At 39.7% G+C, this 23,062-nt stretch overlaps 2 protein-coding genes across 7 annotated transcripts in view; one reads left to right on the top strand and one right to left on the bottom strand.

Annotated features, from left to right (window-relative positions):
- Positions 1 to 304: 304 nt before the first annotated feature.
- Positions 305 to 8,741, bottom strand: Aos1 (SUMO1 activating enzyme subunit 1). The gene is made up of 6 exons (XM_076208921.1): positions 8,560 to 8,741; positions 6,960 to 7,131; positions 4,068 to 4,324; positions 1,625 to 1,809; positions 766 to 910; positions 305 to 571 (listed from the first exon to the last, which is right to left on the bottom strand). Exons 1-6 carry the CDS (start codon positions 8,649 to 8,651, stop codon positions 412 to 414), a joined length of 1,011 nt encoding a protein of 336 aa, XP_076065036.1. The 5' UTR covers positions 8,652 to 8,741; the 3' UTR covers positions 305 to 411.
- A 435-nt stretch (positions 8,742 to 9,176) lies between these two features.
- LOC143036389 (HEAT repeat-containing protein 5B) overlaps positions 9,177 to 23,062 on the top strand; it is a 164,475-nt gene continuing 150,589 nt past the window's right edge. For 4 of the 6 annotated variants that reach the window (XM_076207786.1, XM_076206277.1, XM_076207031.1 and 1 more), the window contains exons 1-2: positions 9,177 to 9,299; positions 21,649 to 21,800. In XM_076207786.1, the coding sequence (XP_076063901.1) occupies positions 21,672 to 21,800 (129 nt within the window). In that variant the 5' untranslated portion in view covers positions 9,177 to 9,299; positions 21,649 to 21,671. Of the gene's footprint in view, positions 9,300 to 9,543; positions 9,659 to 21,648; positions 21,801 to 23,062 lie in introns of all 6 variants that reach the window. The other 2 variants (XM_076204913.1, XM_076205486.1) reach the window with 2 other exon arrangements.

Raw genomic sequence — 23,062 nt, 5'->3', positions numbered from 1 at the left:
GCCCATATGCACTTACAAAAACCTATGTCTGCTTTCCCAGTTTCACCTTCATCCACATCCTTGAGGAAACCTCCTTCCACTCCACTACACGTTTACCTATCTCTTCACTTACTAGTATAGCCACCCCTTCCCTCCCTCGCCCTCTCTTCACTCCTGATAACCTCCCACTTACACTCCCAAACTTACACTCGCCCTTCCCTTTCAGCTTGATTTCACTCAAAGCCAACACATCCATCTTTCTTCTCACAAACATACTACCTATCTCTTCCCTTTTACTTCATTGTTTATAAATGAAAGAGAAACAAGCTGCTGAAATTCTTTAATTCAGTTTTTCTCATAAATATGAAAAAGTTGTGGTTCTTTATTAACTATTACAAATGTAAACATACAAGGGAAGCATTTGATCACACACTACATTCCAATATTATCTACAACACCAGAACCATCACTTGTGTTGAAGAAAAAGAAGTTGTTGTGTGGTTGGTCTTTCTGTGATACCGCTTTAATGATTTCCTGGGCAAGAACTCCTCCCACAATAGCACACACTGGGCTGAGCTGACCAAACACTAGACTGAAAGAAAATATTATATAAATGTATATTATTACCCATACTCTGGTATCAATGCTATATATTATTACCCATACTCTGGTGTCAATGCTCTCCACTGTTACTACTCTACCCTATGATTTTTAAACAAATTACTTCTAACAGTGTTAAATAAAACCTACTTTTCCTTTAAGAACAACAATTATGAGCTTCATTACCTTGCAAATTGATTGCCGACTTTCTCACGTGGAACAGACAATCTATCCATGAGTGCATTCTTAATTGTCAGCAGTTCAGCAATGTCTGTCTCTCTCTGACTGGCATCTGGCTTTCTCCCATGAAGACTTTGGAACTCAAATATAGCTATCAATAAAATAAACAAATTAGAAAAAACAATAGTGCAAACACACATCCTTGTCCCTCCCATTCTAGCACCTCATGGATGGGTCATTCCCTGCCCTACTTTGGAGACAATGCAGCAAGACATGCTTCTCTTAAGTTCATTCCATCCACTTCCACTTTCCACACTACATTAGGCTTTCTTCGTTCTTTATATTTGCCCAAAACATCTCAGCATTCTTTCATCAACCCTCTCTACCAGCTAGCTTTCCATCCCCATTATCTACCTCACTTCCACATTTCTGACTTAATTCAAACATATTTAGGTTCCTGTTGAAGGTACAACCCCCCTTGTACAATCTTCCCTTTGAATTCATCCCCTCATACTTATTTTTCATAATACTTCATTCCCTGCCAAGTTGGTCCTGCTTGTAAAGTGGCCTTGTTCTGAATGTAGTGTCCTGCTGCACTGCTTTTGACCTGGGCAATGGGCAGGAGACAGGGATGACCCTTCATCCACAAGGAGCCAAGATGAGAGGAAAGCAAGGGTGGTGGATGGGAGTGAAATGGGTGGGTGTGGATTCTGTGGAGTGTGTGCCTTTGATTTGGCTACCTCTCTTATAAGGGGGAAGAATACAGATATAAATACAGATTGGTGTATCTAAAAGCACTATAAGGGTTACTGTACTTTGTAATCCATAACAAAATAATTTTACTAAATAAACAGCAATAACTTACTTAACATCATGAAATAAGATTCTGTGGTTCTCCTGAGTCTGGAAGCATATTTATTAGATGTCCAGTCTACCTGCAGGGCTTGTGACATAGGTACAAATGACTCTGTCCTTCTCACCATCTTTGTTTCCTCTACTATGTGTTTTTGACCTGAAGCATCCTCTGTCTCACTCTTTTCTTTCACTTCTCTGCATAAAAAATAAATAAATAAATAAAATAAATATATAAAATAAATAAATAAATACATTTCCATGGTATCAATTATACAAAACTCAGCAATAAAAACCATTTGTACCCTACATAAAAAGTAAGACAATAATGGCATCCAAGTTTGGGGTGGAGGCACAAGGTTGATACATAGGTCCATGGAGAGAAAATAATTAACTAATACATGCTACTTTCACTTACACTGAACTGAAACCAGCCCCAACACAAAGCCACACACAAGAGGTACTTGGAGAGCAAAGAGGAAATTTTCTGAAGCAGGGGGTTGTATGACATAGAAGTGGAGGTACAAGAGGTACAAAAAGTACTAGAGGCACTGGATGGGAAGAAAGCCAAAGGGCCTGATAGGATCTTGAGTTGAATATTCAAGAAATGTTAGGAACTATGGTCAAAATTCAAAACATTTTGCATGTTATTTTGTTGCTTCAAATGAAAATATTGCAGCCCCATAGTGGATAGTAATGGCTCCAAGCCCTCCCATATATCTCCCTAGAAAGAAACTCCAACTGTTGTCTGTATTAGTGTTGAACTGTTTCCATGTCACCAGCAGAAAGTGGTAGGGGAAGGGGAGCAGTTGCTGGTTGTAATTCTTCATGTGTGAAAAAAATGTATGGAATATAGTTGAAGTTGACAGAGATCTTGGGCCCAGTCCAGTGGCTGAGTGTCAGCCCCTCAGGGTTGCACCTCCTGAAAGTAATGAGAACTGTTGGGTAGGCTTTGCTGGCCATTTGACAGGACCACCACATGCATGTATCTGTCATTGTTCTCCTATTTGTGTTTACTAAGAAAAGGAAAAGTGTTACATGGCTGGAAACTGGTTAATATTGTGTAAAGACAGACAGAAAAATCAGACAGTAGCAACTGAAATAATTCCAGATCTTGCTGATAAATCATATAAAGAGTGCTTGAACATTGTGAGGTTGCCACCATTAGAGGTAAGAAAGAGAAGTGATCTAGTAGTAGTGTTTAGAGCCATGAAAGGTTTGGATATTAGTGTTGGAACAGAGAAAAACCAGAGACCATGAGTTGGTCTTTTACAAAAATTCACTTCATTTCCAACTTGGACTGTATCTCAACTTTGGTTACCCTTCACTAATAATTTTTCCATCTTTCTCCCTTTTCAACAACTAACTCTCCATCCCCATTCCCCAACTTTAGTTAATAAAACTATGTACACCAGCCTTTCTTTTCCTCCTCCTCCTCCCCTGCCTCCCGAGCCATAACAAATAAAGAATTGCTCTAAATGGCAAAGGCCACTCTCACACAGATATGTCCTTTAATTTTCTTACAGATCCTTTTCACAAAAACTGATCTTTCAGAAGTTGGTGGTATGACTTAGTTGATCCCAATTCAAACACCGTCCATCTTATTACATGGAGTTGTAAAGTATGATTAAAACAATGAATGATAGTATTCATGAACAGACTTGGGTATAGATGGAATTAGGATTAAAACAAGCCAACCTGAAGTTATTCTAGTCATGATATGAACAAGAAGGAAATGGATATATACAGAGAATGCATAAACTGGTAGTGGAGAGTGTGAGAGAAAGGAGTAGACCTCTGAAAATATGGGTGGATAGGATGAACAAATCCATAGTACATCATTGTCAGAATGTCAAACATGCAAAATATGCATGGGCAACAGATTAAGAAAAAATACACAAGGGTAACAACCTGTTCCATATGAGAGGTGCAATAAGGGTAAATTGGCAATATTGCTAAGGAAGAAATGAGGTGATATTTTTATATGACTTAACCCCTTCCATACGGTGCCGCACACGGAGGCGTCATGGGGAGCGAGTGTATTCGCGAGGCTGCCATATCGGCGTCTTGATTATATTTATTGTAGTCGCCCCTCCATAATGACATTCTTTCTAATTCTTTTGTAATCGCATTTTCTATGGTTATCAAAATTCACGGGTGAAGAGAGAACGATCGATATAAGCGGTGACTATATTTTATGATGCGAGTATTATTACGACACGTCGTACGGCTGGCATTGGCTGCTGCCACCGAGATCTAAGTCCATGACGCCTACGTGTGCGGCACCGTATGGAAGGGGTTAAGGGAAGGCACAGGGACAAGTGTGATGAGAGTGAAAGGAGTGAATATTTTCTTTGTCCATGCCTAGTCAACCAGTTTTGTGGGTAATGGATAAGGTTGGATAATGAGTTGTGTGAAAAGACAAATACATCTGAACACTAAAAGGTGATACTTACTCCACATATTCGTGATCACCTAGGTCAGCAAACATGAATCCAAACATGCCCAGGACGTCACCCATATAAAACAGAATATTATGTTGCCGACAAATGTTGTTGATGCGCATAGCCTCCTCTCCTGTGCAGTTGGTGATACAAACAACATCAAAATCTCTAAAGTATTCATCCGTTTTGGTTTCAAGTTGGTCTGGGTCAGCATGAACTTCCACCATTGGGTTCAAGTCTTGAGCCCTTTCTTGTGAAGCTTCTGCTATCTGCAAAATAAAAATGGACTTGTTTATTCATCTATTTACTCGTTTTATTTTTTTTTTTCTGTGATACTGTGATGAATGGAGAGGAGTGGGTGGGGGCTGGGGGATGGGTAAGGAGTGGTTGTGTGTGAATGATATTTTGACACAGCACGAAGGGATTTCACCCGTTTCTGCATGAGGGGGGGGGGAGAGAGAGAGAGAGAGAGAGAGAGAGAGAGAGAGAGAGAGAGAGAGAGAGAGAGAGAGAGAGAGAGAGAGAGAGAGAGAGAGAGAGAGAGAGAGAGAGAGAGAGAGAGAGAGAGAGAGAGAGAGAGGAGAGAGAGAGAGAGAGAGAGAGAGAGAGAGAGAGAGAGAGAGAGAGAGAGAGAGAGAGAGAGAGAGAGAGAGAGAGAGAGAGAGAGAGAGAGAGAGAGAGAGAGAGAGAGAGAGAGAGAGAGAGAGAGAGAGAGAGAGAGAGAGAGAGAGAGAGAGAGAGAGAGAGAGAGAGAGAGAGAGAGAGAGAGAGAGAGAGAGAGAGAGAGAGAGAGAGAGAGAGAGAGAGAGAGAGAGAGAGAGAGAGAGAGAGAGAGAGAGAGAGAGAGAGAGAGAGAGAGAGAGAGAGAGAGAGAGAGAGAGAGAGAGAGAGAGAGAGAGAGAGAGAGAGGGGGGGGGGGGTTGATTGGTTGCCAATTAGATGAAGTGTCCTTGCTGTGAATGTACTGTCTTGCTGCATTGCTTCTGGCCCAGGGTGATGGATGAGATATAGGGATGACCCATCATCCATGAGGGACTAAGTATTTGTGGGGATGAAATGGGTGGGAATGGAATTATCCCTTTTGACTTTGGCTACCTCCCTGGTAAAGGAGAATGAGCCCTTGGTATATGTATGTATTTATTTTTTCACTGACATGCTGATAATTGCAATGCAAGGTGGGTAAGTGTGAGAGAAGCATCATTACCACCTCTTTCCTCACAATCATCCCTTTTCTCCTTGTAACCATATGAAAATCACATATACAGTACCTTCTTTCTCAGCAATACTGTCAGTTCATCTCTAATCAACCTTCTCATGGAAGATCACCACCTTAATCCTACATGTTTTCTCCTCACAATTTCTTAGATTTACTTATTCCATCCATCCACTCTCACCACCATTTTTCAAATTTTTTATGAATAACCTTCCTACCAAAAATTCAGAACACAACATTAAAACTCTCATACATGTTGATGACCTAACCATCAAATCCCATTACTATCCATCTATATACCAAAGGCATCTTCCCCGTTACAAGGAATGTAGTCAGCCAAGGTATGCACTCACCCTAACCCATACAACTCCCAACTATTATCCAGTTGCTTCCCCCTATCTCAATTCCTCATGAAATAAAAGTAATCCTTGTCTTCTGCACAATGCCTGGATCAGAAGCAATGAAACAAGACACAGCACATCTACAATAGGGCCCATCTCTATTTGCAAGATGACCATACCTCACTTCCTCTACAACCTCTCTGCCCATCAGAAATATTATTGGTGCTCTTGATACATACATATACCAAGGGGTTTTTTCCCCTTACAAGGGAGGTAGCCAAAGTCAACTGCATAAATCCATTCCACTCCTATCCACTACCCCTCCCTCCCTTTTTTCTTGGCCCCTGGATGATGGGTCATCCCTGCATCTCGCCCAATGCCCTGGATCACAGACAATGCAGCAAGAAACAGCACGTCCACAGCAAGGCCACTTTAAGTTTGTACCACAATTTTGAATGTGCCCACTTTTCAACCCCATAGACTTCCCTGATGCACAAGGAGACTTGCTTGCACTTTGCAACAAGTTCAGACATACTATTGCCACTCCAGGTGAACCCCTTGGAGTTACTAATCTCATTCAGCATCATATACCCCTTTATGAGCACTCTAAACCACGTTACATTCCCACATACAGAAGGCCACACAGTAAATGACATAATTATGCAAGATATCATTGAACTATCAGTCAGTGAATGGAATTTCCCTCTCTTTGTTGTCCCTAAACACGATGGTTTCTTCTGCCCAGTAGTAGACTTCAGGGAATTAAATAAGCTCAGAATACCAGATAGATGCCCCATTCCTGTATTACAGGACCTAATGCTCTTCATCAGTGAAAACAATGTAATGTTCACGACCTTAGACCTTATGACAGGATATTTCCAGATTCCCCTTGCTCCAGAGTCTAGGCCTCTGACAGCCTTTAGTACCCCTACCAGTCATTATCACCTTCAAACCCAATGTAGACTACAAACAAATCTACATTATGTATACTTTTTATCATACCATGAAATACAATATAATTATTCTTGTCCCATAATGAGGGGCAGGGTAACCAGGGAAGAAGGTACTCAAAGAAGTGTACAGTTATAATACTCTGCCCACAAACTTATCTCTAAGCATTTGTAAAAGAATGGGAGGCCCCAGGAGCCACAAAAAATTAGCCATTTTCAATTATAATTTTGGTGATTTTGAGTATGCTGTGGAACCAAGGGCATACACATGTTTTCAACTCCCCCCTCCCCCAACACACTTGTTTGTCCAAGCTTTTGGGTATTTCAGACACAAGCCCCCCTCAAATTAGCCTGATTTAGAGAGGATTTAATACAATTAAAAACTTATGGGTGTACTAACATTTTGTGTAAGACAATCCTCTGGGACAAGGAAATTTGCAATCAAATCAAGCTTTGTCACAGGTCGATGGTCAAGAAGTGTGAGGGACTTGACACCTGCAAGAACCAGATTCTTTGCGACTTCTGCACCCAAGCCACAGGCACCAGCAACCAAGACTCGGGATGATCTCAACCTGAAATATCAAGACATACATTATGATGGAGAAGGGTGAAAGGGGAGCAGTGTCTAAAGTAAAAGGGTACATTAAAAAAACATATACTAAGTAAAACAATGTAAAATTAATCAATCCATTGTCCGGTTCTCATTTGCAGGAAACATGCAGTCCAGAAGATGATGGCCACATCCACTAATCCAGCTCAAAGTCCCTCAGTGAAGAGATTTTGTACTGCAGTGAAGTATGATGTGCTGTGCCTTTTGTGGTGGTTACATCTGTGGTCAGTCATTTTGCAGAGGCTAAGACATAACTTCTCTTTGGTCAAATTACATGAAAATCACACATTTTAAAGAAAATTGTCAAAATAATTCAACTATATGCAATCTATTACATTAATAACACAATAGTAAGAAACTTAATAGAGTGTAGTTTGATCCATACCACCAGTGATCATACATGGCGGGCTGGACGAATCGTAGCTGTGGTTGGTAATTTTGCAGAGGATAAAAACGTAACTTCTCTTTGATCATATTACATGGAAATCACACATTTTAAAGAAAATAAGTCAAATAATGCAACCATATGCTAATTTTTTATATAACATTGTGCATTTCCGCAAAAACCGTCCTTGTTCGGGTTTGGTCGGCTATCAACGAGTCAGACGGTAATTTTGCAGAGGATAAAAACGTAACTTCTTTTTAATCAAATTACATGAAAATCACACATTTTAAGGAAAATATGTCAAGTGATGCAACCATATGCTAATGTTTTATATAAAATCGTGCATTTCAGCAAAAACCGTCCTTGTTCGGGTTTGGCTGGCTATTAGTGAGTCGGACGGTATTCGTAGCTGTGGTTGGTAATTTTGCAGAGGATAAAAACGTAACTTCTCTTTGATCAAATTACATGGAAATCACACTTTTTAAAGAAAATTGGTCAAATAATGCAACCATATGCTAATTTATATAAAAAATTGTGCATTTGAGCAAAAACCGTCCTTGTTCGGGTTTTGTAGGTATTTAGTGAGTCGGACAGTATGCATAGCTGTGGTGGGTAATTTTGCAGAGGCTAGAAATGGGACTTCTCTTAGATCAAATTACATGTAAATCACACATTTTAAAAAAAATATGTCAAATAATGCAACTATATATAGAATTGTCACATTGTGCATTTGAGCAAAAACCATCCTTGCCTTGTTTGGGTTTTGTCAGTAACTAATTAGTGAGACCCCCCATACCACACGGCCCGACTTCACGGGGAGCTGCATCAAACTCCATCATTGAACAGTTTCAATACCTGACGTACGAGCAGAGGTGTGGAAGCGGTGGGTCCCCAGACTGGCCATGGTGAGGTCACCTAGAACTTCAACAAAGTAAACAAGGAACTTGTCAAGGTATGCCGGGCTATCTTACACGTTACTCTCTACTGGAAGGTACAAAGATCTACCTCTTCTGAGCATCAAGGCCCCAGAGACGAATCTGACGGTCATAAAGAGCTGCTTCATCCTCCGTAATTGTCTCCGATTTTTTTCCAATCATCTTCGTTTGATAATACTCAGTACGCTTCCGATCGAATTATTTGCTCGTAAACAGAAGACACAGAATTATGCTTCAGAGGGATCTGAAGTTTACATTTTTAGACCTCAAACAAATAAAACATTTTTGTTTTTGTCAAACCTCATTAGTTCCATAAAATTCTAATAGGTATATGCATATGGTAACTGAAAGCGTTTCTGAATTACAATTCCAAATACACCGAATGTAATTGCCTAGAAGGGATCATAAGTTTATATTTTTATTTAATTACTCTAATTACCATTTGATATGATTTAAAGTGATTCTAATTATTGAATATAAATTTACATCAAAAGTACATGCTAACATTTCATCGTGAGGCGATCCATAGTCGTATACGTTAAAAGACAAAAATACTTATACTTAGCACAATGTATATCAACTAGATTTTATTACTAAATAAGAATATTTACATGAAAAATTTCCAGTATTTCTAACATAGGTTTATAACTTGGTCATGAAAATTACGCTAGACAAATAGCGCTTGAAGTTTCAATAAATTAGCAACTGTTATACTTGTCAGCTGCGAAGTGAGCGACAATAATCTAACGTTGTTTTTAGTTTGTCTTAATGGACCCAAGTTTGGGCAGTATAACACAAAACTGAGTGTAGGTAAGGCATACAATCTTCAATATTCATCACATGCAAAGTCGTGATATTGAAAATGGGAGTTTTCAATTTGTTGATGTGACATTCTAGTTACATTTTTTACGCCTACGGAAGATGTTTATGTTAGTGTTGTCCCATTTTGGTTCTAATGGTATGACCTCCAAGGTCATCATCAAGAGATAAAAATCAACACAACTAGAAATACATAAGATATGGTGACAGGCTTTTAGTTTAAATGTCTTTTTAGAAGGATGGCAGCCTCATTAAATATGGTTGCGAATTAATGGGACTCCCTTGATCCTGTGGAAGTCCTAATGACCTAGTCCAGAGCACTCAACCTTGACGATTCAGATTTGCATAAGGTAGGGGCGTTTCATCAATACTTATGCGTAAGTAAAGGATATCCAGTGTAGGATTGCATGTCGATATGAACTTCTGAAGGAAATTTTGCTTATTATCTGCATCTACAAAGCATTTCTAGTTATGTCCTTGACCTTGTTGCATTACATCAAATAATAATTGTAATATTGGTATTTTTTTTAAAGTGCACACCTACATGGTATACCATTGGAAAATTAAATATTAGTTTTGTAAATTATAATACATCAATGCAAGGATCTTTTCTTGGCAGAAATATATCAGAAAAGTTTGTAAAACCTATACAGAAATGAATGAAGTCACTTCGACTCCTTTAGATACCATCATTGTTTCAATAGATTCAGAAGTTGGAGATGACAACCCTGATGACCTCTAGAATTACAGTTACTGCATTACTAAATGCAGGTTAGGTAGGTAGGTTGGGTTAGGTTAGATGAATTTATCATACTTTAACTTACTTGAATTTACTTTGAAATGTATAGAAGACCTCTTCACAGCCACAGTGATCCGCCACTGTTACCATAGGGTACGCGTACCAATGGAGACGCACTTGCCCTATGTAGACGCATTTGACACAAAAAACTTCTACCTGCCAATGGTGAATAGATAGGAGCATAATTATAGGCTCAAAAAATCACTTAACTATCCCCTCATAATGTGACATAGTCTTACCTTCCTAATCCAAATAGGTATGTGACTGCAGGAGATGAAAAGAATCTTTCATAAACAGTACTTTTTTTTTCCATCTCCTGCAGTCACATACCTATTTGGATTAGGAAGGTAAGACTGTGTCACATTATGAGGGGATAGTTTAGTGATTTTTGAGCCTATAATTATGCTCCTATCTATTCACCATCCGCAGGTAGAATTTTTTTTTGTGTCAAATGTGTCTGCACAGGGCAAGTGCGTCTCCATTGGTACGTGTACCCTACCATGTGTCCAATTTCTTTAAGGTCACCTGGTCTGGTATGGTGTTTGTCGACTGGCATCCAGCAGTGTAGCCTGGTACAGGTGGTTTGTCTGGTACTGATGATAGGAATTTATCCAGTCCAGCCTTCAGTCTGTCCACTGTACAGCCGGTGATATCTCTTATATCCCTCAGGAGGGCATTAAAGATCTTTGGACCCTCATGGCTCAGGCTATTTACTAGTAGGGTCTTGATCCTTTCCGGAGCTCTGGTTGGTATTGTTTTTCTTGTTATTTTCCTCCCTGCACATTCAGTGCTGTAAGGCTGCAGTGAATGGGGTGCTGGGTAAGGTACCTTTCCTTCAATTATTTTCCATATATAGATTGCACGATACCGTTCTCTTCTTCGTTGTTGAGAGTAGAGCCCCAACTTTTTGAGATGTCCCCAGTAGCTTAAATCCCTCATTCCTCTGATTTGCCTGGTGTAAGAGCATTGGACAGCCTCTAATTGCTGAATTTCCCCTCTTTTGTGGGGGGACCACACCTGGCTACAGTAGTCTAAGAGTGTATCATGGTGTTCCAAAGGGTCAACATTATTATGGGTTCTCTGGTATAGAAGGTTCTGAGTACCCAGCCTGCCATCCCTCTTGCTTTTCTCACAGTTTCAGCTATGTGGTGGTGAAAGGTGCAGTCTTCTCCCAGATGTACCCCCAGGCATTTAGCGGTCTGTAGTGCGCTAATTTCATGGCCTCCTTCTGTGAGTAGGTTTGTTTCAGATTTTATTTCTTGATGTTGGCCATGTCGCAGTATTTCAAACTTTTCTTCATTGAAGACCATGTTATTTCTTGAGGCCCAGGCATATACAGTATCTAGATCTCTCTGGAGGTTAGGTACATCTTCAGTACTGGTGATTGGTAGGCTCAAACTGGTGTCATCAGCAAATGAGGAGAGGCTAGAGCTATTTAATCCCTCATTTATGTCTCCCATGTAGATCAGGAATAGGAGTGGGCCCAATACAGAGCCTTGGGGTACACCTCTGATTACCTGTGCTTTTTGTGATTGGGACTCTTCTACCGAGACTGTCTGTAGGCGTCCTGTGAGAAATGCATGGATCCACACGCCCAGATTCCCTGTGATGCTGAGGTCCCTGAGTTTGTGTAACAGTATTCCATGGTCCACTTTATCAAAGGCCTTTCCAAAATCAAGGAACACTACATCTACGTTCTTCCCCTCAGCAAGATTGTATAGGACCCAATCATGATGAGCTAGAAGCTTTGATAAGTAGGATATTCCTTTTCTGAAGCTGTGCTGGTTGTCATTGAATAGTTGGGTGTCCTCCATGTACTTCACTATATTGTTGCAAACACTCTTTTCAAAGATCTTGATCAGGTGTGATGTTAGAGCAACTGGTCTATAGTTTTTAGGGATGCATCTGTCTCCGCCCTTGTATATTGGGGACACAGTGGCAGTTTTGAGGAGCTCCGGGATTATTCCTGTGTCTAGGGACTTTCTCCATAGTCTAAGCAGTGGTTTTGCCAGGGTGTTTGTACAGTTTAGGAGTAGCATGGTTAGTACTCTATCTCATCCAGCAGCTGCATTTGGTCTCAGTTCTTTTATTGCTGACTGTATGTCTTCAGCTGTGATGTCCGAGTTGGTGATTTGCAGCTGTTTAGGATTCTCCGCAAAAAATTCTCCTGGGTTTTGTACAATTTTATGCTGACATGGGGAGCTAAAGACACTGTTATAGTGTTGCAATAACAGGTCACAGGGTGCTGCAGGGTCCTTTTCTATCATCCCTGTGGCATTTTTTAGTGGCCCAATTTGTGTCTTTGTTTTGGAGTATCTTTTGCAGTAGCTGAAAAAGTATTTGGGGTTATACTTAATCTTATTTACTGCCTGGTTTTCCTCTTGTACTCTTTGGTCCCTGTGTAATTGCAATATATTTTCTTCAATTTTTCTTATTTTTTCTAAATTGCTGTTTTGCTTGTGATATTATGTGTTTTAGAGAGCTGTTTGTTGAGTTTCATTCTCTTTCTCATTAATATTTGCCTATCTCAGGGTATATTGGCGTGGCTATTTTTCTGGGCTTTTCTTTTTGGGATATATAGGTGGCATAGCTCTAATAGCTTATCAAATAGGATTTGGAGCATAGTGTTAGGGTCCTCATCCTCCATAATTTGATCCCATTTAATGACATTAATGTGTTAATTTCAACCCACTCTATATTTTCGTTGAAGAAGTTATATTCAGCAAAGAGCAATGTATCTGAGCTGTTATTTTCTGATATTCCAGTCATATTTTTCTTGTACGCTAAGTTTATTTTTATTAATTTGTGGTCAGAGAGTATGGTTTCTTCCGTACTGTAAGCAGTCACTGAGTCGTGGTTGTTTGTGAAATACAGGTCCAGGATGTTATTCCCTCTTGTGGGTGTTGTTATTTGTTGAGTGAGGAGGGTTCTCTCAGCCATTTCTAGTAGGGCTCTTGCTTGAATTTGATCCTCAAGTGTGCTTCCTGAGATGCGACTGTCTGGCCACTGGATATTTGGAAAATTGAAATACCTGCACAATATAATGTCTGGGGTGGGAGCTGGGTAATCTTCCAATGTCTTTGATACCTTGTCCATAGCTAATTTGAACTTTTGTGAGGGGCACCTAGGTGGTCAGTAGCAGTTTATGATTATTAAGTCTAGGTGGTAGATATGGATACCTATTAGCTCTATGTGACTGTCTGAGATAGGATTTGTTTTGTACCTGGGGTAAGGTCATTTCTTATGTAGAGCATAGCTCCTCCATGACTTCTACCATCTCTGTCTGCCCTGAAGGGGGTGTAATTTTCTATATTAATTTCAGCATTTTTAACCTCTTGGTGTAGGTGGGTTTCTGTGAGGGCAATAAACATGGGGTTCTCTAGGGCTGCTAGTTCTTGTAGGAATGGTATCTTTGTTTGGTTTATTTTTGGGTAGAGGCCCTGTATATTGCCCATGATGATGCTTTCTAGTGATTGGTCACTGCTGTGTGCCATGGATATTGCTGACCCATCTGGGTGGGTATCACTTGTTGTGGCCAGCCTGTCTTGTTTGTGTCCCTCATGATGCTCGAAAGGAGCATTCCTTGGGCGGACATGGTTTTGGTCAAAACCTCCATGCTGGACTGCATGCCTTTCATTTAATTCTAAAAAATTGAGTCCCTGCAGAGGTTCTGGGATATTTAGATTTTGTGGCTGTTGTGTGTTGGGATTTACCCTGGTCAGCTCTTGTGCTTCCTTTGTCTTTGGTGTCTGTGCCTGTGGTGTCTGTTTGTTGTCAATTGATTTGTTGTTTCTCTGTGTGCCCTTGATGTGAAGAAATCGACAAGCGTCATTGAGGTATTCACGTCTAGCCAATGAGTTTTTGCAGAACCCTGGGTGGAATTTATTGCAGTTATCCCCTTTCTTGCATCCACACTTGCCTGTGGTTCCATGTTCCATAAGTCTGCTGCAGGCTCTAGGGTGTCTATAATCACAGCCTTTACCTATTAAGCCATGTCTGCACATTCCTTTTTTGTAATGGTAGCATACTGGTCTGCTATTTTGTTGGCTAGTGTCGCTTGCAACTTGGGGTTGGCTTTGGCTTTGGGTGGCTAGTGGTTGTTCTATTTGTGTTAGGTTTATTTGCTTTAGTGGTTGAGTGATTTGTGTGTTGAGTTTCTCCATACTTTAATTTCTTTGGCCTCTGAAGCAGCTATGTTTGTTTGTTTATAGCTTTTAGCAACCTCTTCTTTTATTGATTTCTGCCAAGAATAACATGTATTACATTGACATATGTTATTAAGTTAACATGTACCGACAGCACTATATGGGGCAGAAACATGGAACATAAGAGAGGAAGAGTTTGAATATAATTGAGATGAGGTGCCTGAGAAATATGATAGGGGTTACCAGGCTGGATAGAGTGAGAAATGAGGAGGTGATGAGGAGAATGGGGGTGGAAAGGGGGTTGGGAGATAGGGTTGATGAAAGAGTATTGGGATGGTTTGGACATATGGGAAGAATGAGTGAAGAAAGATTAGTAAAAGAGGTGTGGAAGTAGTGAACATGAGAGGACAGCCTAGGATGAGATGGATGGATGGGGTAAAAGGGGCATTGAGAAAGAGGAGAATGCCTGTTGAGGAAGGACGGGAAATGACAGAAGATAGGGGCGAATGGAGAATGGTTGTGTATGGATGATGCTGTGATGCATGAGGGGGAGTGGGTGAGGGAGCATGTATGAGAAATGAATTGACGCAGCTTGAAGAGATTTCTCCCCATCTTCTCCTTTTCTGCATGAGGGGACAGAGAGGGGGGATTGCTGATTTAATGAAGCGGCATTGCTGTCTTGCAACGCTGCTTCTGACCCAGGGCAGTGGACAGGATGCAGGGATGACCCTTTATCCAGGAGGTGCCAAGATAAAAGGGAAGGAAGGGGGTAGAGGGGAGTGGAGTGTGTAGGGGATGGAATGGGTGGGAGTGGTTTCTATGTCTCTGTCTTTTGGCTACCTCTTGTGTAATGGGGAAAAAGCCTTTGGTATATGTATGTATAAATTGATGTATTATAATTTACAAAGTTAACATTTAATTTTCTATTGCTATATTGTGTAGGTGTACTCATCTAAAATTTTACTGTAGTATTACTTGAGTATTACCAGAAATCTGGTAAGAATGCATTTAAGTAATAACCATTATTGACTGTGTAGTGTACTTATTTTCATGAAAAGATAAATATGGTCAATTTTTAGAAGTGCACACCTACACAATATAGTAATAGAATATTAGATATTTTTGTAGATTATAATATATACATCATAATATACATTTTTCTTGGTGGAAATCAATAAAAAAAATTGCTAAAAGCTATACATAAATAAATGTAGCTGCTTCGACTCCTTAAGATGCCGTCTTTGTTTTGGTAGATGTGGAGGTTGAAGAAATTAAAGTATGATAAATTCGTCTATTTTAACCTAACCTAACCTGCATTTTGTAATGTGGTACCTGTAATTCTAGAGATCTGTGTTACCACAAAAATCAGATCCATGCAACCCTTACCTTTCCTAAACTCACACTGTTCCTCACCAATTACTCCCTCTGTACTCTTCTAATCCTCTCAAATCCCTCCCATAACCCTTCCCAACTACACTCAACAAACTAGTCCCTCTAAAAACATTCACATTTGTCCCCTTTCCCATGTAAAGCAGAACTATACAGGCATTCTTCCAGTCCTCCAGCACTCTACCCTCTCATAGACCCACATTAAACCTCACTAGCAAGTCCATCATCACTGTACCTCCCTTCTTCAGACACTCCACATGAGACCCTTCTAACCCAGGTGCCTTACCAGCTCTCATAATTTTCAAAACAATTATAAATAAAAAAAAAAAAATGAAAATAACAATTCACGAAGTAGGGTTAGGCTGTTGTTTGACCCATTGAATATGTGGAACACGCCAATCCTGGAATGTGGTTGTCCTGTCCAGAAATTATTTGCTCCCCCACATCTCCCATGCTAAATACAACAAACTAAATTACCAACAAACTGGTCAATTTTTGGCAGAGCCCCAAGCCTCCCCCCCCCCCCTGAAGAATGTTAGAAATCAGTGTTTTGCAGTGTGATTCATACAAACCTGTCCTTTATTTCTACTGCAGGTCACTTGGGTTGGCATGAAAATGTATTAATTTTGGTAGTAATAACACCATTATTGGTGATATAATTTATTTTGCCATATTTAGAGCAAATTGTTCTCAACATATAACTAATTTATTAAATAGTACTTGACACTCTCCTTCCTCTTTTCTCCATCTTCATCGTATACGTTGATATTCAAGGGAAGCACACATACATTACATATACTTTACATGCATTATAAAACCAAAGAAAATTTAATTTATATCACAAACTCCATACAATGTAGTGTAATTGATTGGGTGAGTTGAGCTAGAATAGGAAAATTATGAGGCAGTTAGGTGGACCTATGCCAAAATAACACTAAATAACACTGAATTCCCTATGTTCAATTTAAGGTAATTAAGCATCTGGTGACATAACAGATTGTTGTTAGTCTATTATCCTGTTTATGATACTGCAGAAGGTGAGATTTTTGTGCATCTGAATGTAACATGTGTAGGAAGGGATGGGAAAAGGTTGCTCATACATGGTGTAGAGTTGTGACAAATTCTCTGCCATATCCTCCCATAGTAGTTCAACATATATTGTCGAGGGGGAATGAAGAGTGGTATGAGAAATATATATCTAGGGACAAACACAAAGAGAAGACTATATGAAGGGGTGATGTTCTTAAATTATGTATGGAACAGACTCGGAATTTAAGGGAGGTAGGAAAGAAGTATGGTAGGGGTTACTAGGCTGGATCAAGTGAGAAATGGGGAGGTGAGGAGGAGAGTGTGGGTAGAAAAGGAGTTGGGAGATAGGGTCGATAAAAGAGTATTGGGATGCTTTGGACACATGGAAAGAATGAGTGAAGAAAGATAAATAAAAGAAGTGTGGAAGGCAGAGGTGGAATGAGTGAACATGAGGGGACATCTGAGGTTGAGATGGATGGATGGGGTAAAAGGGGTGTTGAGCAAGAGTGGTTTGTCTGATGAGGAAGGAAGGGAGAAGCCAGAAGATAGGAGTGAGTAGAGAATGGTTGTGTATGGACAATACTGTGATGCATGGAAGGGACTGGGTTGGTGATGGGGGTGTGAATGAGTGGTTATATGTGAATGATATTTTGATGTAGCCCAAAGGGATTTCTCCCAGTCTTCTCTTTTTCTCCATGAAGGGCAGATAGGGGGGTCATTGATTCAATGAAGCAACCTTGCTGTGGATGTACTGTGTCTTGCTGCATTGCTTCTGACCCAGAGCATTGGGTGAGATGCAGGCATGACCCATCAACTAGAAGGAGCCAAGAAAAGAGGGAGGGAGTAGGGTGAATGGGAGTGGACTGGGTGGGTATGGATTTATGCCTTTTGACTGGCTACTTCCCTTGTAAGGGAGAAAGCCTTTGGTATATATATATATATGTAGAAAAGAACTTTTAAGTGTTTGGTTTGTAGTACTTAAAATGCATGGGGGACCAATGATAGATACCTGCATGTGGTGGTTCTGCAAGATGGACAGCAAAGTTACCTATTTTCTAAGCCTGTCAACCCCCATTATCTTCATCGAGATGTGTGACTGAGAAGCTGACACTTTGTCTCCAAACTGGGCCCAGGATCTGTTTTAACTTTAACTGTATTTCTTGCACTTTTTCACATACATAGAACTAACAACCTGTGACTGCACTCTTCTATCTACCACTGTCAGCCAATGACATAGTGATATGGCAAGCTACACACTGATACAACACAGAAAACAGTCCACAGTTTCTTCTCAGAGAGATCTGTGGAAGGTTTGGAGGACCATTGCCATCTCCCGTGGGGCTGCAGGTAATCCATGTAGTGAAACTCAGGGCAACATTTGATTGAAATGCATTGTGGGAGTTAGAAGATTGGATAGAATGAAAAATAAGGGATTGGGTGGCAGAGAGAAAAAACAGGTGGAGAATGAGATGACAGAGGTGATGAAAGAATCTGGGATGGTTAGGGTATTTGGAAATAATGATTTAGGAAAGACTAGCAAAATAAAAGTATAGACAACAAAAGTGGATAGAGTGAACTTGAGGGGAAGACTGAGAATAGGATGAATGGATGGGTGAAGGATAATGTCTTGAGTAGGGAAGGGAGAGGACAAGCAATAATTTTGAGTGGAGGGTAGTTGTGAATGGATGATAAATTGACTCAGCTTGAAGAGATTTCTCCTTGGCTTTGATTATTCAGAGGGGGGATTAAGACAGTGATAGTTTGGGAAGGTATGCTTTAAGAGAAAACTGAAGGTAAAAGTGAGGTGATGAGATGTAGAAGGGGAAAGGATGGCAGAGTTGGAAGTAACTCTAAGGAGGAAGTGGATAATTTTAGGTATTTGGGGTCACATGTGGTAGGAAAGGATTGGAGGTGGAGGTAAATCATGAATTGAGAGAAGCAAGTAAATGCCTTGGTAGACTAAGAAAAGTCATGAAAAATAGGTATCTGGGAATGGATGCAAAGAGGAGAATATATGAAGGGGTGATTGCTGATGGCAATGTTTAGGGCAGAGGGATGGAATTGAAGAGAGGCAGAGAGGACAAGTTTGAATGCATTTGAGATGAAATGTCTGAGAAATGTGGTAGGGGTTACATGGTTGGATAGTGAGAAACAGGGTGAGGAGTAGATTGGTGGAAAAGGAGATGGCAGATAGTGCTGATGAAAGAGTATTGGGATGATTTGGGCACATAGGAAGAATGAGTGAAGAAGGATTAGTAAAAGATGTGTAGAAGGTAGAGGTGGATGGAGTGAATTTGAGGGGATGACCAAGAATGAGATGGATGGATGGGTTGAAAGATGCTTTGAACAAGAGGGGAATGTCTATTGAGCATGGAAGGGAGAAGGCAGAAGATAGAGATGCATGGAGAGTTGCTGTGTATAGATGATACTGTGATGCAAGGAAGGGAGGGGGCAGGGGATGGGGATAGTAGTAGGGATTGGTTAAGTGTGAATGATATTTTGACACAGCCTGAATGGATTTCTCTCCATCTTCTCTATTTTTCTGCATGAGGGGACAGAGTGGGGGTTGCTGGTTAAGTGAAGGGGCCTTGCTGTGGATGTACTGTGTCATGTTGCATTGCTTCTGACCCAGGGCAGTGGGTAGGAGACAGTGATGACCCTTCGTCCATGAAGAACTAAAATGAGAGGAAGGAAAGTGTGGTGGATGGGAGTGGTTTAATGCCTTTTGACGTGGCTACCTCCCAAATAAAAGTGAAAAAGCCTTTGGTATATAGATCAATTTAATTATTCAGAGTAAAGAAGTTGGGAGGGGTTCTATGTTGTAAAGCAGTAGAGGTAAACCAGCTTAGGCTGTTGGGCCATGCTGTGGAGAAGGATGCTATGTCTTCCTGCACTATTTCTGACCTGGGCAGTGGCCAGGGATGGCTCTTCATCCACAAGGAGCTCAGATTAAAAGGAAACAGAGGGGTATAGTATGGGTGAAGGGTAGTCTTGCCTGGCCATCTCCCATATTAGGGGGGATATACTTTTTGGTATATGATGATGACTTGTTTATAAGTGTCATTGTTCCATATTTTTAATCTGCCTTGAGCAAGATTATTTTATCCAATTGAGGGGGGAAATTTCACTTCCCAGATTAGTCTGCCTAGTTGGACGGCATCAGTAATTTTGTTTAGGCCAGTGCCAAGTGATTTTGGTCAGCTGCAAAGAACCCCATGGCAGAATAAGATGTAAAAGTTTTAATCGGCCCTTTTCATTCCAGTCACATACTCAGGTGATTTTGTTTTGGCTAGTACTGTTGGGCAGTTTTCTCTATCTCATTTAACCCATTCCACAAGTGTCATCATATGTATTTACCTAGTTGTATTTTGCGGGAGGAGAGCTAAGCTCGTAGTGACCCGCTATTGTATCTTTCCACATCCATTTTTTTCTTAGTCATGTATAGTTTTAGCACTCACTGTTTCCTCTTTCAGTTTGTTTCAGATATCTAACACTCTATGTGGAAAGCTATTCTTTTTCAGATCTCTTCTGTAACTGTCTTTAAGTTTCTTCTTGTGTCCTCTTGTATTTCTTCTGTCCCATTTTAGTAGGTCATCCCTATCAAGAATTTCCATCCCTTTCATAATTCTGTAAATGGTTATCAAATCACCTCTTTCTTTTCTTTGTTCCAGGGTTGGTAAGTTTAGTTTGTCCAATCTTTGTTCGTATGTCAAATTGCAAAGTGTTGGTGCCATCTTTGTCATTGCTCTTTGAATTCTTTCTAGTTTCTTTATTTTATTTATTTATTTATTTATTTTGTACTAGGTGTCCATAGTGACACTGCGTATTCCAATTTTGATAAGTTAATAGTTTCTCTGACTAATTTTTGACATGTTTGTCTGGTGTCATGTCAGATGAGATAGTTACTTCTAGGTCCCTTTCTGAGTTTACTTTTTTAACTTCCTTTGTACTAATTTTATTGACCTGAGATTCTATTTTTGCTTTTTCCAAACTCCATTATACTACATTTCTTTATGTTGAAGTTCACTCTTTTGACTCCATTTCCAGACTTTGTACAGGTCTTCTTGAAGAGATTTGGAATCTTCCTCTGTACTTACTCTCTTTAATATTTTTGTATCATCTGCAAAGAAGTTCATATAACATTCCACGCCTTTATCCATGTCATTTATATAAATGGCAAACATTATTGGAGCCAATACAGAGCCTTGTGGGACTTTGCTTATTATATCTTCCCAATTTGAGTTCTTGTCTCTAAGTACCACCCTCATTTTTCTTCCATTCAAGAAACCTTTCATCCATTCCAATAATTTTCCTTGTATTCCACCTATTATTTAAATTTTTCTTAGTACCTTTTTGTGTGGTACTTTGTCAAAAGCCTTTTGTAAGTCCAAAAAAGTACAACCTGCCAATTAGTCTCTTTCTTGTATTGTTTCTATTAATCTTGAGTAAAAGCATATTAAGTTTGTAGTACAGTAAGTCCTCGTTATACGGTACATATGCATTCCTGAAAACCTTGCCGCAAATAGAAATTACTGTATACTGAACCCATTATAACATGTAATAATAGGATATGGCAGACGTACCTTCTCCCTGCTCTTTCCTCTTCAAAATATGTAGCAGATACTGTATCTGTGAATTTTTCTTACCATAAATAGAATCGTGGGTAGTAATTACCAAATACCTAAACTGTGAATTTACTGGATAAAGAATTACCGTATAAGGAAGACTCACTGTACATGATCTTTCACTTTTAAAACCAAATTGTTTAGGGTTTGGTATTGTTCTCTTCCAAGTGTTTAATCCATTTATTTTTAATAACTTTTTTGTATATTTTTGCTGATGTGCTTGTAAGGGATACCAGTCTATAGTTTGTTGGATGTAATTAAATCTTACTAGATAATTTTAATCAGATACAGTATAGTTTATCCCCAAAGTCACATGAAAATATATAAAAAGAAATTGTTTCATTAATTTACAGGAGCAGCATAGTTCCAGCTCATTATGATGGAACTTAGTCATAGTTTAACGCTAAATGAGGAAGCCCTCAACCAACTTCCTGAAGCAAAGCGACCAATCTTTATATTTGAATGGTTGCGGTTTTTAGATAAGGTGCTTGAAGCAGCTCACAAGGTAAGCTTTAGATTGTTTTAATTATTGCATTGCTAAGGTATAATTGAGGAATATCCTATATTGTAGTAGGATATTCCTTACAACTAACAATATTCAGATTATTTTTTGTGCCAGTTTAAATATATACATAGATATAGGTGTGTATATTTTTATGCATATACAGGTAAACGTCGACTTACGATGGCCGCGACTTACGATTGTTCGACTTTACGATGACGACGACGACGATATGATAATTTAACCCCTTCCATACGGTGCCGCACACGTATGCGTCATGAGGAGCAAGTGGATTCGCGACGCTGCCATATCGGCGTCTTGATTATATTTATTGTAGTCGCCCCTGTGTTTTTACATTCTCTCAAATGATTCATTCTCTGTGGTTTTCAAAATTCGCGGGTGAAAGAGAGAACGATCGATATAAGCGGTGACTATATTTTATGATGCGAGTATTATTACGTCACGTCGTACGGCTGGCATTGGCTGTACATGTTTAATAGGCTATATTCAGTATCTCTGGTGGTTAATATACAGGTAGGCTAGGTACAGTGACCACGGAACAGAGTGGGGATCGACTTACGATGAGATCGTCTTACGATGGCTCTATCGAAACCTAATGCCATCGTAAGTCGACGTTTACCTGTATATATATATATATGCATGCATTGTTAAAATCGACAGCGTTAGTGAGGTTGTTGATCTTCTTGTGAGTATTCTCCAGTTTTCTAACCAATATTCTGCCATTTAGAGGGTGGGCATATACCAAGTTGCCAAAATGATTCATTTATTTCAACGTTTCGTCTAACAAAGAGACATCTTCAGGAAATTCTGTAACATAGATAATAATGACGTACAGAAATATAGAAAACAACATATAAATCTAACCAATTATACAAATATAGAAGCAAATATCAATAAATGCGCAAATTCACACAAAATAAACACTATACATGGGCTGATGGGGACCGTATAATTGGTTAGATTTACATGTTTTCTATATTTCTGTACGTCATTATTATCTATGTTACAGAATTTCCTGAAGATGTCTCTTTGTTAGACGAAACGTTGAAATAAATGAATCATTTTGGCAACTTGGTATATGCCCACCCTCTAAATGGCAGAATATTGGTTAGAAAACTGGAGAATACTCACAAGAAGATCAACAACCTCACTAACGCTGTCGATTTTAACAATGCATGCATACAAGAGAATCTGCTCCCCAGATATTCAAATATATATATATATATGTATGTGTGTGTGTGCAG

This window comes from Oratosquilla oratoria, chromosome 1 (genome assembly GCF_046742065.1).
Source record: "Oratosquilla oratoria isolate Oo_2021 chromosome 1, ASM4674206v1, whole genome shotgun sequence".
Taxonomy (NCBI): Eukaryota; Metazoa; Arthropoda; class Malacostraca; order Stomatopoda; family Squillidae; genus Oratosquilla; species Oratosquilla oratoria.
This window is presented reverse-complemented; position numbering and strand designations above follow the sequence as displayed.